Source organism: Halictus rubicundus, chromosome 18 (assembly GCF_050948215.1).
Source record: "Halictus rubicundus isolate RS-2024b chromosome 18, iyHalRubi1_principal, whole genome shotgun sequence".
Taxonomy (NCBI): domain Eukaryota; kingdom Metazoa; phylum Arthropoda; class Insecta; order Hymenoptera; family Halictidae; genus Halictus; species Halictus rubicundus.
The window spans coordinates 6,343,358-6,359,884 of NC_135166.1; the positions used below are offsets into that span (position 1 = coordinate 6,343,358).

General features: G+C 38.4%; 1 protein-coding gene across 1 annotated transcript in view; it reads left to right on the top strand.

Moving 5' to 3' along the window:
• Window positions 1-1,375: 1,375 nt before the first annotated feature.
• The window catches only part of LOC143362983 (autophagy-related protein 16-1-like), a 54,766-nt gene continuing 39,614 nt past the window's right edge, over window positions 1,376-16,527 (top strand). Inside the window, exon 1 of the mRNA XM_076803552.1 lies at window positions 1,376-1,492. Coding sequence (XP_076659667.1) covers window positions 1,402-1,492 — 91 coding nt within the window. The 5' untranslated portion in view covers window positions 1,376-1,401. The remainder of the gene's footprint in view (window positions 1,493-16,527) is intronic.

The following is a 16,527-nucleotide window of genomic DNA, read 5'->3' on the forward strand; positions in this document are numbered from 1 at the left end:
TTGTAGTATTTTTAGTGCGTATTTATAGAGGGAAAAAAAGCAACAGGTACATAAAAATAGAAGATAAAAGTTATCACTATAAACAAGTACGCAAACGTGAGACTAACTCTGGCTACCGCGATGAAACCTGACCTTAATTATAATAATAGATTATATAGATTACACAGCCGAGAAAAGTAGACTAGATCCTTATTGTATAATACCTGAAATTAGTAGAAAGTGTGCAATATTCGACAATCTAAATACTGCACAATAACTTGTGTATTTGTCCATACGTAATTGTATTTATACTTCGAATTTTGTCGTATCATTAACAATAATAATCGATGTATTTGATCAAAATATTGTAAATAAGGTTCAATAATTTGCATAATAGGAAATTCATAATTGATACAGGATTTTCCAATTAGATTAAACATACGGCCGCGACTAGTTACATGTAAATTATAATATAATATTCAGTAATTGCTGTTTCACGTTATATTCATGAGCTGTGATAATGGTAAAGCGCCTTAGTTAAAAACTAATTGATTGTTCATTGTGCAACGAATATGGTTCTGATGTAATACGATGCAAATTGCGGAATAAAATGCAGCAAAATATATAGCGCAAAATGTGTGAAATAGAGTCATCACACTATGTGAATACATTTTCTAACCATTTTCTAGAATATTGAAAACCAAATTTAAACTGGCCTTGAAACAATTATATGCATTTTCCGTTTGTTCCTCCTACCGTCAATTTACAAACATTTATGCATCTTATTATCCTAAAATTGGCATTTATTGGCACGATTAAATGAGGTATAAAATGATGTCTCACCTCATCATTGAATAAATTTTGAATAAATGTTCAAAACGTAGATTATAATTTAATTTTTATTATCGCATTGTTCTAACAAGACTAAACTCTACAAAATGACTAAACGAAATTGTGTAAATAGCACTGTGCAATAAGCAAGTGCAAATAGCTCCATCGAATAAATTTTGAATAAATGTTCGAAACGAAGATTGTAATTTAATATTTATTATCGCATTGTTCTAACAAGACTGCGGATTTTACGCATCTATGATAAAAATGACTCAACGAAATAAAAAAAAAAACTGCAAATAGCACTGTGCACTAAGCACGTGCAAAGAGTTGATCATTTTTCTTTCGCGTAAAAATCCGCAGTCTACGTGCGAGCATGAAATCGCGCGGCGCGTTGCGTCTCGGCGGAATATTTGGGGTAGTGCAGTTGGCAATAGAATTCGAGCGGGCGATGTAACTCTTAATCCTTTTTAACACGTCACGTATGTTACCGAATATCCTATTATCACGCAAAACGTGTTGGTAAATGTTCTAAAACGACGATTCCCGTTTCTGCTTCAGCACACTCTAACGGGCCACTGCGGGAAGGTGATGGCGGCGAAGTTTCTTGGCGAGCCTTCAAAAGTAGTTACAGGCAGTTACGACCGTACCCTAAAAATTTGGGACCTGCGTAGCAAGGCGTGTAAGTAAGCAGCAAACAAACAGCGGCGAGACCCGGGCAAATAGAAACGTTTAACCTATCAGCACGAGCAGCACGGTTTTACACGTTCGAACGATGCCCCGTGCACGCGCGCGCGCTCGCGGATAAACGGCGAACGCGTTTTCCGTTGCCGCACAGACAGAAAGTAATGTACAGCATTAGCGGTAATCGCGTCCTTCATTATTCCCATTAGTCATGCGTAATGCTAATATACTTAAGGGCGCCTCGAGATGACAATAAAAACGTGACGCGGAACGATACACGGCCATTCGTAGGTACATGCATCGCAGACCATAAGTTTCAGGCCACCCCCGTCGGTAATAAGAAGCGGGCTTGTTTTATGGAAATTTAATCGTCTATAACATATTAAGGATGCTAAGTCGATCGGAATTTATGGGCCGAATAGAATCCTACCGGTGCCTCGATTAATTGTTTAATGATCGCCCGTTAATGAGACCACACAAATGTGGCAAAAGTACCGCTGTAAGTGCCATTCCCGAAGCCAAGATTATACGTTTACTTGCCCCCTATGGTTGGTAGTACTATTATCGAATCTGAATCAGTTTCACCTGTATACTTTTATTCAAATTTTATTTTCGTCGAGAGGTTATATTGCGTTTACATAAAATATCTGTCACTGGGGCCAGCGATGATAATAAACCTGCATTTGCATTCGAAATTGCGAAATATAGATTAACTACCAGGAAAATAAATAGACTTATAGTTGGTACTTCTCAAGCCTGAATCATTTTCACCTGCACTTTCATTCAAATTTGATTTTAATTCATCGGATATATTGCGTTCCGTAAAACGTCTGTTAACCGGAGCAAGTGGTCATAATGATCGTGTTTTGGTTCATTAGATTGTCCACATAAACGTGAGAGTAATTTAATCGAGTTTTACTGGGTAAGATAAACTTCAAGGGAAATGAATCATGCGCCGTTAAACTGACGCGACTTTGATGCAAGTAGAATCGGTGTGCAGTGGACAGACAGACTAGACAGGCAGACATATGGTAGTAAAATTCACTGATACGTACACAGTTCGTTTATCAAACTGATTATCTTGAAAGTTTATTTTTTTCGTAACAAATGGTAGCACATTTTCTGACATTTTATGCGTTTAACTTTTATGTTTTATGAAAAACATTACTTTAAAAATAGTATTTTATTATGCTATCTATCTGGATGAAAAATGTTTGCAATTATCTAATGAATCCGAATATGTTTCAGAGAAAAGTTCCATTTGTTAACTACTGACAAAAATATAACAAATTACCTCTTTTAATTTTTACGAAAAATTGTTTATTTCAATCGTGACTTACAGAAGTGAAACAGAAAATGATTCGCATTTTTCAAAGAGTTGGAAACAATGTAATATTAATTTTTGTCACGAAATACGTTTACTATTTTCACTTTCTATTACGATGCAGGAGAAACGAAGCACTAATTTGTTGCATAAAATTGGGTTTAGGTGTTCGCCATGTTTTCTACTTTATTTTATCCATTCTCCTGTTCTTCTCGAGTCACTTGCAAAACGCCTGAGCGAAATGCGACGTCGATTCCACGGGGATTCGTTATTTTCGGGAAACTTGAGGCTCTCTAACGAGGAGGATCGACTAAAAATGATCTTAGGTCGCGCCGTCGCTTTGTGGGATTAATTAAGCCGATAAGGTTCTTATCGCGAGTTAGCGGAATCTCTCCTAACTTGCTTCAATCTGCACTTTTCCCTTGCGCGAAGAGTTTTTGGTCGCAAACATTGACACTGCTAATAGATGACGCTATTCGATAAAGGAGGTCTTGATAAGAATAATTGGTAAATCAGTAGGGAATACCTTCAGGTTCGCCAGATCCAATCATAAGAGAACATTGTGTAAAAATACTGTAATCTACACATACAAGCTTAATTCAACATATAAAAATTTACACAATTCCCAAATAAATTATTTGTCTAGTTTGCTGACACTTAAAGCACTTGCAAAATACTTCGGTTATTATTCAATAAAAAGCATTACTATCATTTCGAACTTTCATTAAAAAATGCAACTTACTATTTTGATAGAAATATCCTTACTGCACTTATTATTTCTCTTTACTTCAGTTTTACATTTAGTAAGGACAAAATAAAAATTTATTTCATGAATAGAAGCACTTCCAAACATAAATATATACTTTGCACAATGTCCAATAATTAAGGCATGTTACCATTCGAAACTGTTAAAAAATTCGTATTTACATTTTAATAGAACAACTTTTATTACACCACCAACTGGCAATTAATTTCTTCTTGCGCTTTGAATCTGACGCAGCAATCAATTTTTTCATTCTTTTTATTCCAATAAGTAGACTGTGGATTTTATGCAATTATGAGAAAAATGAGTGGATGAAATACAAAATAGTAGAAAAATTAGAAAACTTTATGAGCACAGTTACATTATTTCCATCTTATTAAAATGACCAAAGGTAAAACAACTTTGTATTAAACCCCTGTTTCTCGCAATCGATGCAGAAAATTTTTAGTCTGCACAAAGGTCCATTTAAAAGAATAAATTAAGATTTATTTCACAAAGGCCGAAAGCGTGAACCCAGGCTACCATTTGTCAGCAAAATGAGACTTTTTACCGCCAACGTTGCGGAAGTTGAGTTCTCAAGATTTCAAACGTTATGCAGTTCTCAAACAGTGCATCCATTGAAAGTTTGACCGTCTCCTTTCAAAGGGGTTTCCACTAGCATTGCAATTAGCTTTATCAGAGCTGCCCGGAAGAACTTATGCTCGCCGCACGACTCGCGGTAGTCATCTATTTAAACAGATCGATGGACAAGCGTTTCATCAGTCAGTGTAGAAGATCGAAAGAGAGAGAGAGAGAGGGAGAGAGGAAGAAAAAGAAATGGCGATCGGTACAAGATCCGAGTGTACACGGCTAGTAAACTTCGACGTCCGGTTTCTGTTCGCGAACGTATCAATCAAAGACAAAATAGAAGTAATCAGTAGCAAAACAACGGACAGCCTTGTACAGTTTGTACATACGGTGCTTTCTACGAACCTACTATCTATTCGAAGGCGACTGTTACCAGCCGAGATCAGACTTTAGTATGGGTTCGCCCGTTTCACCAGTCATCATTCGCATCTGCATAGGAACGGCTTCGCGAAGAAATTCTGCAGGAAGCAAACCTTCGAACTGATTCCGATATACTGGGCGAGCCCAATCAAATTCCCTGACTGAATACACAGTCTGCGTTTGCTAATTCATAGGAAGATTTTGCAGTGGATCTGCTTAACCCTCCGCCCTCTAATTTTCGAGACCGACTCGCGGCCGAACAGTAGCTACTACAGATTTATCTTCCTCGTTTCTTCCACATTAAAACACAATTGTATTCTTTCGGTATCAATACACAGGGGATAATGCAAATTTTTTGTAGGAAAAGGAGCTGAAAAATATTTTCTTTTCACCGCACTGGCAATTTTGTTATATTTTAAAGAACACACAGAATTTCTTACGTTCCTGCAGAATTTAAATAAATACACTTTTAGGCAGGTTTTGAAAGGATTAAAAATACAACAAATGCATGAAATCGACGCTTCGTTATTTTCGCGAATACAACTGCAAAATTTTAAGAGTACATCTTTGAAATGTTGATACAGTGAAAAACCTCATTTTCTGGACCTGCTACACGAGAATCCTCCTTTAAATGTAGACAATCAGAATATTAACACTTCTCAGAGTGATTTCGTTAATGTCTACCTACGCCTCATTATTTTTAATTGTAAATGTAATTATACCTTCGTGCTTCCTACTCGTACCAGATATTATCATTGGACTCCGGATTTTACACATTTACGAAATGTCCTATTGTCTAGGATTTTAATTAAGCATTTGTTTCCCTAAATTAGACCGCGTTTAGAGTTTGATTGCCATCTTCTAATGTTAGGCTTGTGGCACACATAGACTGTGTGTTTTTCCATCACATTTCACGAACATTGTAGATATGAATGAACATTGTTTTGTGATGTTCAAGCGTCGGCGTTCGGTGTTTTTGACGTTTTATTCGCTCAATGTTGCAAGTAACAAGTGAACAAATGATTGGAATTTTAAATAAAGTTACAACTGATTGTGAGGGCCACGAATTAATTTGTACAACGAATATCAATTTTCATAATGCTTTTAGCAGCTACAGTGTACCAGTAATTATACACAATATATTTCGCGAGAACCAACAAATTAAAAATGGAAAAGGGATGTTCTCGACCTCTCAAAGCAAAGGGCAACAAATACGAAGTAGTATAAGTCAAACATTTTTCCGAAACATGGTACACCGAAATCCACTGAGCAGATTGATTCTATAGTTTAGTGCAGAGTACGCGGTCTCAATTTTCCAAAATATTTTAGACTCCTGCGAGTTCTAAATGGTTCATTTCTGACCCACACCAATATTTCACTACAGTGTTCTTTCGATATAACGCAATTGCTCGGGACCGGCTTTCGTCGTATTTCGGATGAAGAAGAAGAAAAGGGGATAGCGATTTTCCTATTTCGAAACAAAAAGCGTCATTTAATGTCGGAGCAAAATTGTACATATTGACGGTCCCTCGAGCTTATCCCCACCGCTACGAATTACTCCGGCATAGCATACGAAGGGTTAAAGCATGAGGAAATTAGACCAGGGCTCATTTTGGTGGATGGGTCCGGCGTAATAGGAGTATCCTGAAACATTCATTTTACCCCTAACGCGAAGGTTGGTTCTCGTCCTTTCGAAGCAAAAGGTAGCACATACTAAATAATACAGGTCAAACATTTTTCTGAAGCATTATAGTAGAGGAAAATCCACTGAGCAAATTAATTCTATAATTCAGCGTGGTGTATGCGATCACAATTTTTCCAAAATATTTCCTGAGTGATATATAGTTCTTAAAGTTTAAAGCTTGAGGAAATTAGGCCTGGGCACATTTTCGTGGTTGGATCCGGCGTAATAGGAGTATCCTAAAACATTCATTTTACCCCTAACGCGAAGGTTGGTCCTCGCCTTTTCGAAAGAAAAGGTAGCACCTACTAAACAATGCATGTCAAACATTTTTCTGAAGCATTAAAACACAGAGGTAAATCCACTGAGCAGATTAATTCTATAATTTAGCGCGGTGTGCGTGATCGCAATTTTCCAAAATATTTCCTGAGTGATATATGGATCTTAAAGTTTAAAGCTTGAGGAAATTAGGCCTGGGCACATTTTCGTGGTTGGATCCGGCGTAATAGGAGTATCCTGAAATATTCATTCTAACCCTAACGCGAAGGTTGGTCCTCGCCCTTTCGAAAGAAAAGGTAGCACCTACTAAACAATACATGTCAAACATTTTTCTGAAGCATTAGAACAGAGGTAAATCCACTGAGCAGATTAATTCTATAATTTAACGCGGTGTGCGTGATCGCAATTTTCCAAAATATTTCCTGAGTGATATATGGATCTTAAAGTTTAAAGCTTGAGGAAATTAGGCCTGGGCACATTTTCGTGGTTGGATCCGGCGTAATAGGAGTATCCTGAAATATTCATTCTAACCCTAACGCGGAGGTTGGTCCTCGCCCTTTCGAAAGAAAAGGTAGCACCTACTAAACAATACATGTCAAACATTTTTCTGAAGCATTAGAACAGAGGTAAATCCACTGAGCAGATTAATTCTATAATTTAACGCGGTGTGCGTGATCGCAATTTTCCAAAATATTTCCTGAGTGATATATGGATCTTAAAGTTTAAAGCTTGAGGAAATTAGGCCTGGGCGCATTTCCGTGGTTGGGTCCGGCGTAATAGGAGTATCCTAAAAAGGTGATAACTTGCTGGCACGCGAAAGTAGCTATTACCGGGGCGAACTAAGGACAACGTATGGCTCTTTCGGCAAATACGGGAGGCATTAAGGGACCCGAAAAGTAAATTGGATGTGGCGGGGCCAGGAAAGTGACCGGCCGATATGAGCCAAACGAACGAAAGGTTTCTGGCTAGCGGTTTGTAAATGTATGCGGGATTTACATTCGATTCGTATGGACCGCTGACTAATCTCGTGAAACCATATCATTCGAAGGACCTCTCCAGATATCGATTTACACTCTGGACAACGCCGCTATAGAATCCTGAAGTACGACCCAACTTGGGTGGAATTCTATTGACACAGGATTCACAGCTGCGAGCTGCATTCGACGACAATGTACCGGTTGTATTAATTCGCAATAATGGTCGGGAGCACCATCTTAAATTATCTGGAACGTGTACTTCTCGGTTTGACAACGAATGTGCACTGCAAATCAAATTTCGCTGCACAGAGGATAATTCTATCAGCGACTGTTTTGCGACGATATCGGGTAAAGAATACACGTTTCTGCGAGGGTGGTGGTATCGGACAATAGCTGTCGATATTCTGCAAATATTGATTTTGTAAATATTTTGCACGATGAACTTCTTTTATATTTCATTTTAGTTCGATATTAATCGTACTTGTGCAATTATTTTCACTGTCCGTCACTTTATCTGATTCCTTGTTTATCTTCTACCTACAATATTTTATTAACACGGTGACGGGGTTTTCAACCGACTTAGAAATACATTGTTACTGCATTGGAGAAATTTAATATTTATTAGGACTGAAGGACACAGAAGAAACAATGACTTTATAATTTATAATTTGGTAAACAACGTGTTAATAGACTGTGGGTGATTATAGTGGACTGGGATAAATAACTATAGAATGTGGATATATATTTTTGAAAATTCTAGTAGCTAGGAACAAAATTAAAAATGATTTTATGCATTTATGACAAAAATAGGTAGATCAAATGGAAAATAGTAAAAAATTTTACATTTCTTTCGCAATGTTAGTTAAATTAAAAGGAGACTATTTTTATTCTGTATGAAACTCCGCGTTCATCAACTATAACTGTTGGAACACACAACAATTGTTAGCATCACACAAAATTACAATTACGGGATCAAGAAAGTCAATTTTATGAGAATATTTTCAACATATTTTTGTCGAGCAGATTTTACGAGAGCGTAGAATTATTTCAGACAGGCAACGAGCATTTTCCCCCAGCTGGCAGAAATTGCAGTAAATTCTGGTATAATAAAAATGTTGTGCGAGCATGTGCATGTCCCTTCTATTATTATACAAAACTTTCACAATATTTGTAACCTTTCGAACCTTTCGAGCATAGTATGCGTGTAATAAACTTTTACGTTGGGTCAAAATGATCCAGCACCCATCCGCTTCGTCGTTATTCGACCGGAAACCCTCGAGTTATCGTAACGAATTTATAATACAGGGTGTTTGTGTTATTATTAGCCCAGTGTTTTCCTCGTAAATTATGAGTCAGGAAAAGGGAAAGGGAAAAATATTTTACTATGCTTCGGGTTTGCATATTCTGCATCGATCCGAGCATTAAAAAATTGATGCTTATAATTTTAAAATTTTTATAAGACTTACCAAACGAACAGAGGAGAAAATAAAATCTGTCTCTTTCACAAATCGAGAAACCTTTTCAATTTCTCTCAACCATGATCTTCAATCAAAAAACTAGCAAAAATGACACGATGTCTCACTAGCAACAAGTTATCCAATTTTTACCAAAATTTTGACACGCGATTTAACCGAATAAGTCGAAAAATATCCAACACACCGAATTTGATATAATAAAATTCAAGGTCACTGCATGTTGACCTCATGATTCAACAATATTCTTCATTTGAAACATTGATTCGTATATTATTAATATACTGATACAATTTACTAAATAATCCTAAAAAAAAAAAGAAAATACTGTCACTTTCTTAGGGTAAGGCACCTGTATAGTTTTCAATTTCTTACAACTGAGATCTTCAGCCAAAAAATCTGCAAAAATTCTTGAATATATGTCTCGGTGGCTGCAACATGTCAGATTTTTATCAAAATTTTCGCACGTCACTTGATCGGGAAAATGACAAGAATCCTGGCACCAAATTTAATTCAAAAACCACCCTCCTGATCCCGCTACACTAAAAATACTTTTGAATAAATTATCGAATACCTGCTGTCATCTCGGTTTCGTTCAAGGTCACTGTTGAGCCCACGACTCACGAACACCCTTCACTTTCGTTCTCCGTCCCCGTTGACTCTAAAAGCTTCGCATCGATCAAAAGTATGTTGCTACAAATATAAAGCATGATCTCTGTGTATGGAATTCTTCTTCGAGATCTCTGTCGCCAATCTAATGAGGCGGTATAAGCAGCATGGGGTCAAAACAGATGTCCCATCGTTTGCTATTCGACGGTGTGTGTCGCGGGGCAACGCTCTTTATCTTCTAAATATAGCGTTGCGCGTTCGCACCGTGGGAGAGAAGGCGCTTCATTGCCCCATTCATGGTCGGGAAAGTGACCTTGAACAGTTAATTGAATTTGCGTTCACCACGGTGTCAGGAAGCGCACGGTATTTGTTCCTGAAATCTTGATTCCCGTCAGTCAGGTGCACAAACCGCCAGGTACCCCCTACAGCTTTTACGATCACACTAAATTTCTTCCGTCAGATATACGGTCGTGGCTTCAGAGATTCGCGATGATATGTTGGCGAAATTTATCCACGCTATTAAACACACCCCGCAGGAAATACTTTTACGAGGAAACGTCTAAGAACATCTAAAACCCATAAATCTCCCGCTCTATCCGGGCAACAATTTCGTTTTTTCCGCCCGGTGTTTACACCACTTCTGCTTAACTACTTCGCTCCCTTCTTTGGATGTAATTAGTTTCGAGATGTTTGAGAATTAAGACGCTGCCGCAAAACACCGATGTACGGTAAATTGTTTGCGAAAGATTTAGAGCTCTTGAAGGACAGCCCTTTTAATACCCGGTTGATTGTAGCGTGTCTAGTAATCAACGGGCTGTATATTTACTGATTAGCAGTAATAAAATCACGGAAATATATTCTTCATTGATTAAAATTGTGAGGAAAACGAAGCGGATTGTATTTGAGATATTTATGTATTTTTGAGAATTATGTTGCCGCCGTAAAACGCCGATGTTGGGTAAATTGTTTGCGAAAGATTTAGAGCTCCAGGGCAGCTCTTTTAATACTCGGTTGATTATAGCACACCTAATAATTACTAGGCTGTGTGTTTAGTGATTAATAGTAATAAAATCAGGAAAATGTTTCCTTCATTGATTAAAATTGTGAGGAAAATGAAGCGATGAGTATTATTGAAATACAGTAAAGTCTTCGCGTCAGTCCTGTGACATACCGTCAATTAAACCACTAAATACAGTTGAATTTATATCGTGGTTAGTGAAATTTTAATCTGAAAAATGCCACAAATAAGTTGGCGAAAGTCCCATAAAAAAATAATGAAGAATAAAGAAGTTTTGTAACTGGATCAGTAGTGTTATAATGTCGGTATGATTGCCCTTTAACAATTATCTGCCACAAACTGTATTAAGTAATCGCTGGAGGAAAAGTATGTGCGATTTACTAGTCCCAGATGATTAATTACTAGTATATATCAGCATATATCTGCCCGTAATATACTAACATACATTTAGACAATCGTACCGTAGAATTCGTTTCATATTCCCAACTCTTGGTTAAAAGTACACTTAATTTGCATCGATTTAAGCATTCAACTTCAGAGCGCGATACTGATTTCTACGTCAGATACGAAAATTAGTTCCTAGAACAATGCTATTAGCCAAGTTCCATAATTTGAGGAGCTTTCCCACTGTGTCGCCATTAATTTTCTTACTCCAGTTTCATAGATCTTGCGATATACGCACGCATACTAATTAACTGTCTGTTTACACGCTGTCTATTTGTACTGATTAAGTATGGCAAAATCTGAATCGTTAACTGTCGAAATAATTCACATTTCCATTAATTTGTATCTTAATCACATGTGTAGATTGCACGCACTAGTCATTTATCTTGCTCCATCATTCTTACATTACTGCGTTTTACAGAACTTCGACTGCATCCCTCATTATTAGACTGCGAATTTTATGCAGATTTAGCAAAAATCAATAAACGCAATTTGAAAGAGGCAAAAAATATTTTTAATTGAAAAATATCGATTACGGTCAGCTGATCAAAATGATTCGAGTAATACATTTTTAAGTTACTACTGTTTCTTCCCGTTTTGCATAAAGACCCGCAACTAATAATTCTTTTCGACTCGCGCCACTCTCGCATTGAACGTCTCAATTTGTAAAACGGCGATACATATTCATCTGGAAAAGAACATCGAAATAAGGTTGTTAATGAACCTCGTAGATCCATGTTCTTTTCAAGATAGGACATTACAAACGAAATTTTTCAAATGCACGCGAGGTAGGAGTACGTCCAGTCGTGAATTCACTTCTGCACGCGAACAAATGTTCTTAAAGTGATTCATTTCAGCAAGTCGCCCCAAGCGGATGCAAACACTCCGCAAACTATATGCGCAGAGGTGAAATGTGATTTGTCTACCAACGTGAAATGTTTCTTTCTCTTACACGCTCTTCCCTCCTTCTACACACATACTAGGTTCTCCAACTGCAAAAAGTGTTTGAACATTGAAATCATTTTTCAGTCTTCGAAGAATCGCCGATATTGGAACGATTATAATCACATAACGACTAATTAGACAGGGATAAATCTGCACTGATTATGTCAATTCAAGTCTTCACTTTTACAATCCACCGTTCATTTAATTCAAGATGCTTTTGCATTACAGAGGGTGGGAAATTGAAAACGTCTGTGAAAACATAAAAAAAAATTTTTTTCGTGACTGATTCTTCCACAGATTTGAAGATTAAAGCTTCCTTTTTGCAACGACTCCTTGAAACTTGATTTGTTTAAATGTTTCATGGATCAGAAATGAGGAACAATTTCGATAAACGAATTTTTGGAAACGTTCTTACTTACACCGTTGTAATTTCGAAGAAAGTGATTATTAGTGCTTGAAAAAATTTGAATACATTCTTCAAATGTCAGTTAACAAGTATGCCAAGTCTGTAATTACAATTCTCAGTATTTTCCTTTAAAAAAATTACCGAAGTTTCCTTACAGTCAAACTACGGAAAAGTTCTTAGCAGTACATCCCTCACTCAAAGTTGAATAAAACAACTAAAAAAAAATCGTGCATGAAATTTTGAGAAGTTCCCAAGAAAATTGTTTAACGATCACAGAGTTGTCGGAAAGAAAAAATGATGAAAGTGCTCGAGTTCTTCTTTACGAAATTACAACAAGTGTAGACTATTTTTCCGAAAATCGGAATTTTAGTGGTTAAATGCTCTTCGAAGTCGCTGTAAATTCGAGTTAATTCCCTGGCGGAGGGGATGGGCCGAGGTTGTTACACAAAGACCCAACCCCGGACATCCATTTCGGTTTTGGGCTTTTACGCTTTTGTTGTGTGCACGGTCCCACGGCAAAATAGTGAAAACCAAGCCGCACAGCTATCTGGGAAAGGCGGACGCCGGTGTACAAAAGTTTTGCGCAAATAAATCTCGCTACGCAAGGAGCGGACAATAGAGACCGCCGTCGCTGAAAGCGCGTTTAAGCGTGAATTATTGTTTATCTAGAACGGTTTAAGACAAAAAGGACGCTTAAAGTGGATCGTCTATTTTCTATCGGTGCATTATCCCTTTTGCTCCCCCACCACTTCAACGCTGCTTCAGCTATATTAAAACATCGGCTGCAAAACACCGTGATAATTTTTAATTAATTTTCCGCACCTCCTTGGCTTATTACTTACGAGAAAAATAACTTCAGGAAAAATATTAAAACAGGTTACTCTATCCAGGATGCTTTCTCTTGTCTTGTGTCTTCCATAATAAAAAGAATATTGATATCAACCCTCATATAAACCTACTTCCTGTATTACGCCTATATTATTTATAATATTTATAGACCTTACAATACCCACCGGGAGGAGTAAAAGATGTTTAATTAACATAGGCCCAGAAAGCAATCCTTCCCTGTAAAATCAACTTTTATTATTTCTTACCGATCCATATCATGATCATATTATTTCGCTTCTGACCAGGGTCGCCAGATCAGGGGAATTAACTCGAATTGAGGGGAAACAGTTTCCCTCTCTCTGCCAGCACCGCATTAGTCACGTGACATCGTGACGCATGCGCGACGGAGGCGTGACGGGTCACGAGACCGTTCTGTGGCGGAAGGGTGGGGGGTGTAGCGTCGTAGAAGGGGAAGGTCGAGTGGGGAGACAAGTCTCAATCGAAGAATGATTATCGAGTCATGAAGATGGACTTAGAAAGCTGTCGATTTAGTTCTACGGTAGAAAAATTGAATCTCACTGACTCAGTGCAGGTCTAAGTATTATGTTCAAGGTCGAATCGGCCCTGACACGAGCGAATAAAGAATGACCATCGAGCGGGTGCATTACTCTCACAGAATTTCGCCGGGTGATTAATGACGCCGGTGTATCGCACCCACACTTAAGTAATTTCTGTTCCCCGTCAGAAAGTTAAGTACCCCGGGATTCACTGCTAACAATAAGTGTTGGTAACTGAATTCATTTAGCCTGTCTCTGGTACGTTAGCTTTACCCAAGAGCGGTCGGTTGTCGTGGTAATGCCTCGTATTCCACCGGCATTATCATTAGGATTCAACCGCGTAATCATCGTTAACGTTTGCAAATAAGCTCGGCGAGTTTGGAATATTTATTCATTACCTCATTGCGGGGGAATCTCGTATACAGTTCGCTCTTGAAAGGACTCCCTGCAAATGACACTCGATCGTGCTTTCGACTTTTAAGACGCTCGCGCGCGCGCACGGTTCGCATATAACGCGATTATAAATCTGGATTCTTTGTGCACCGAGCAACACGGACTCGAAAAATGGCCGACGTCTTCTCTTTTCTGTCATCCCGCAAGATGAAACTGTTTGTTCCAAATATTTTCGGAACTTTGTAAACAAGCGAAGTACAGTGATTTCTCTGTATGTGTCGCCAAGGCCTACACGATAAACGTCGCTAGGCTGCAAAACATTGTACGGTGCTAATAATTAAGGCAACCTTTGATCCACGAATCGGTAGCAACGGTTGTTCGCCGAAGATCTGTAATTTCACCGGTTCGCGTTTCTAATATGAAAGTATTGTCAAAGTTGTATTAGCATTTTCCCGACAGACCCGCGGTAACCGGGTGACGCGAAAACATGATTTCCAAGGGCGTAAATCACGTTTGGAATCTTGCTTATTGCGCCGCGCGGAAATCTATGAAAACGACCGGACTGGGAGCCACAATGCGAAACCGGAAACCGCCCTCGTCTTGTAAACGCACTTTTAATAACAGCGTTAACTGGCGCGGCGCGGCATTGCCTACGTACATACGTATACACTCTACTCGTATTTCAAAGCGCGATGAAATTGCACGATCCGGTTTCTTTGTTACTTTCCTTCGGCGCGCAGTCGTTGTGTATCGATGTTTCCGAGGGTTCCGCGAGGGCGTTGTTGAACAATGGATAAATACGTAACAGGATAGCTTGTTTTTCCTCGGCGCCTGTAAACGGATCATGTTGTAATGCATCGAATTTACATTCTATGGTCCGAAGGGCCGATATCCTCGACATGTTCGTCTTATAATAATGACGTCAATGTCTGCCTTCGAAGCTCCGTCTAGAACGCATTTTCAAGAAAACAGAATTTATTAAATAACCATCAATTTATCTCTACAATAATAACGATATATAACATGATATAACGATATACGATATAACGATAACGTGTTATAACAAAATTGACCTTGACCCTTTTTCAAGGTCAAACACGTGTTTTTATTGCACCCTACTTGTACTCACCGCGAAGAACAAAAGTCTCGAAGAAACTATAGGTCTCAAGTCAACCGTTCTCTTAAAAAACAACTTTAAAGTTTATGTCTACCGGGTGTCTCAAAATCGTATAAACGTGGTGGGAGAGATTCTACTACTTCTACGAATGATGCTACAATAAGACCAACAAATAACCACGAGTTACAAAAACATCGCTACGTATAAAGTTGCAAATAACGTAAGCGCGTTTCGTTAAATTCTTACAACGCCGCGTCGAATAAAATCGTTTTGCGACTCCGGAATGGGAACAAACAAAGCTGATAGAATAGATTGCAAATACATACAAAGCGACTACCGTACCGAAAAGCGTAGAAATTCGAAAAATATTTTTAAAAAGAGGTTCAACAATTTTATTTACCGAACTGTTACAACAGCGTCGGTAAAATCGTTAAATCCAGTATCCGTGCTATCTTGCCTCAATGGAAACGTTTCGATGGCGATCGTTTAGAGATTCCGGGATGGGAGCGGACAATTGTTGGTCCCTGCGACAAGCCAACTATAAACAACATTAGCTAATTCGTTCGGAGTCGTGCGCGACCCTTTGTGCGTCCGCGAATTTTCTGCCAGTTTGTGCCGCGGCGGCTTCACTTTGTCGCCCTGGCAGTCGCGGTGAAATCAAACGTGATTTACCGGCCAATCAATTAGCTTGTCGAATTTACCGCAACGATACGTCGTAGGTTATTGATATCGCTTGAGGCACCGAGCTACCTATGAGGATGGAATTACTCGGCCCCCATTACTTCGCGGCGATGCATCATACTCCCGTTGACTTAGGTGCACCGACGTAAGCAGATTTTATGCGAATGCCGTGGCCCGCGTGCCGATTGAATTTTCTGATCGGTGGGAACTGCATTGTTGCGATACGACCATTTTGCGAATGCGCTGTACATGCAGGGATCCACCGATGCAGACGCCAGAGGATAGCCAGTGAAAGTGGTTGACAATTGATCGAGTTGATCATTTGTTATTTATTACTATTCCTTAGACTGTAAACATTTCTGCGGTACCCTCAAATTGTAAAGATGAGCGCGTCATGTCTGATGCAGTTTTTAACGAGCAATAGTTCTTTAAAATATTTTTATAAATTCATTACTTCCTGACGTCCTAAATTGAGATTATCAGATTGATTTTGGCAAATAATTTGCTAATATATCTTGTATTATAAATATTATAAATAAATTCTGTATTATG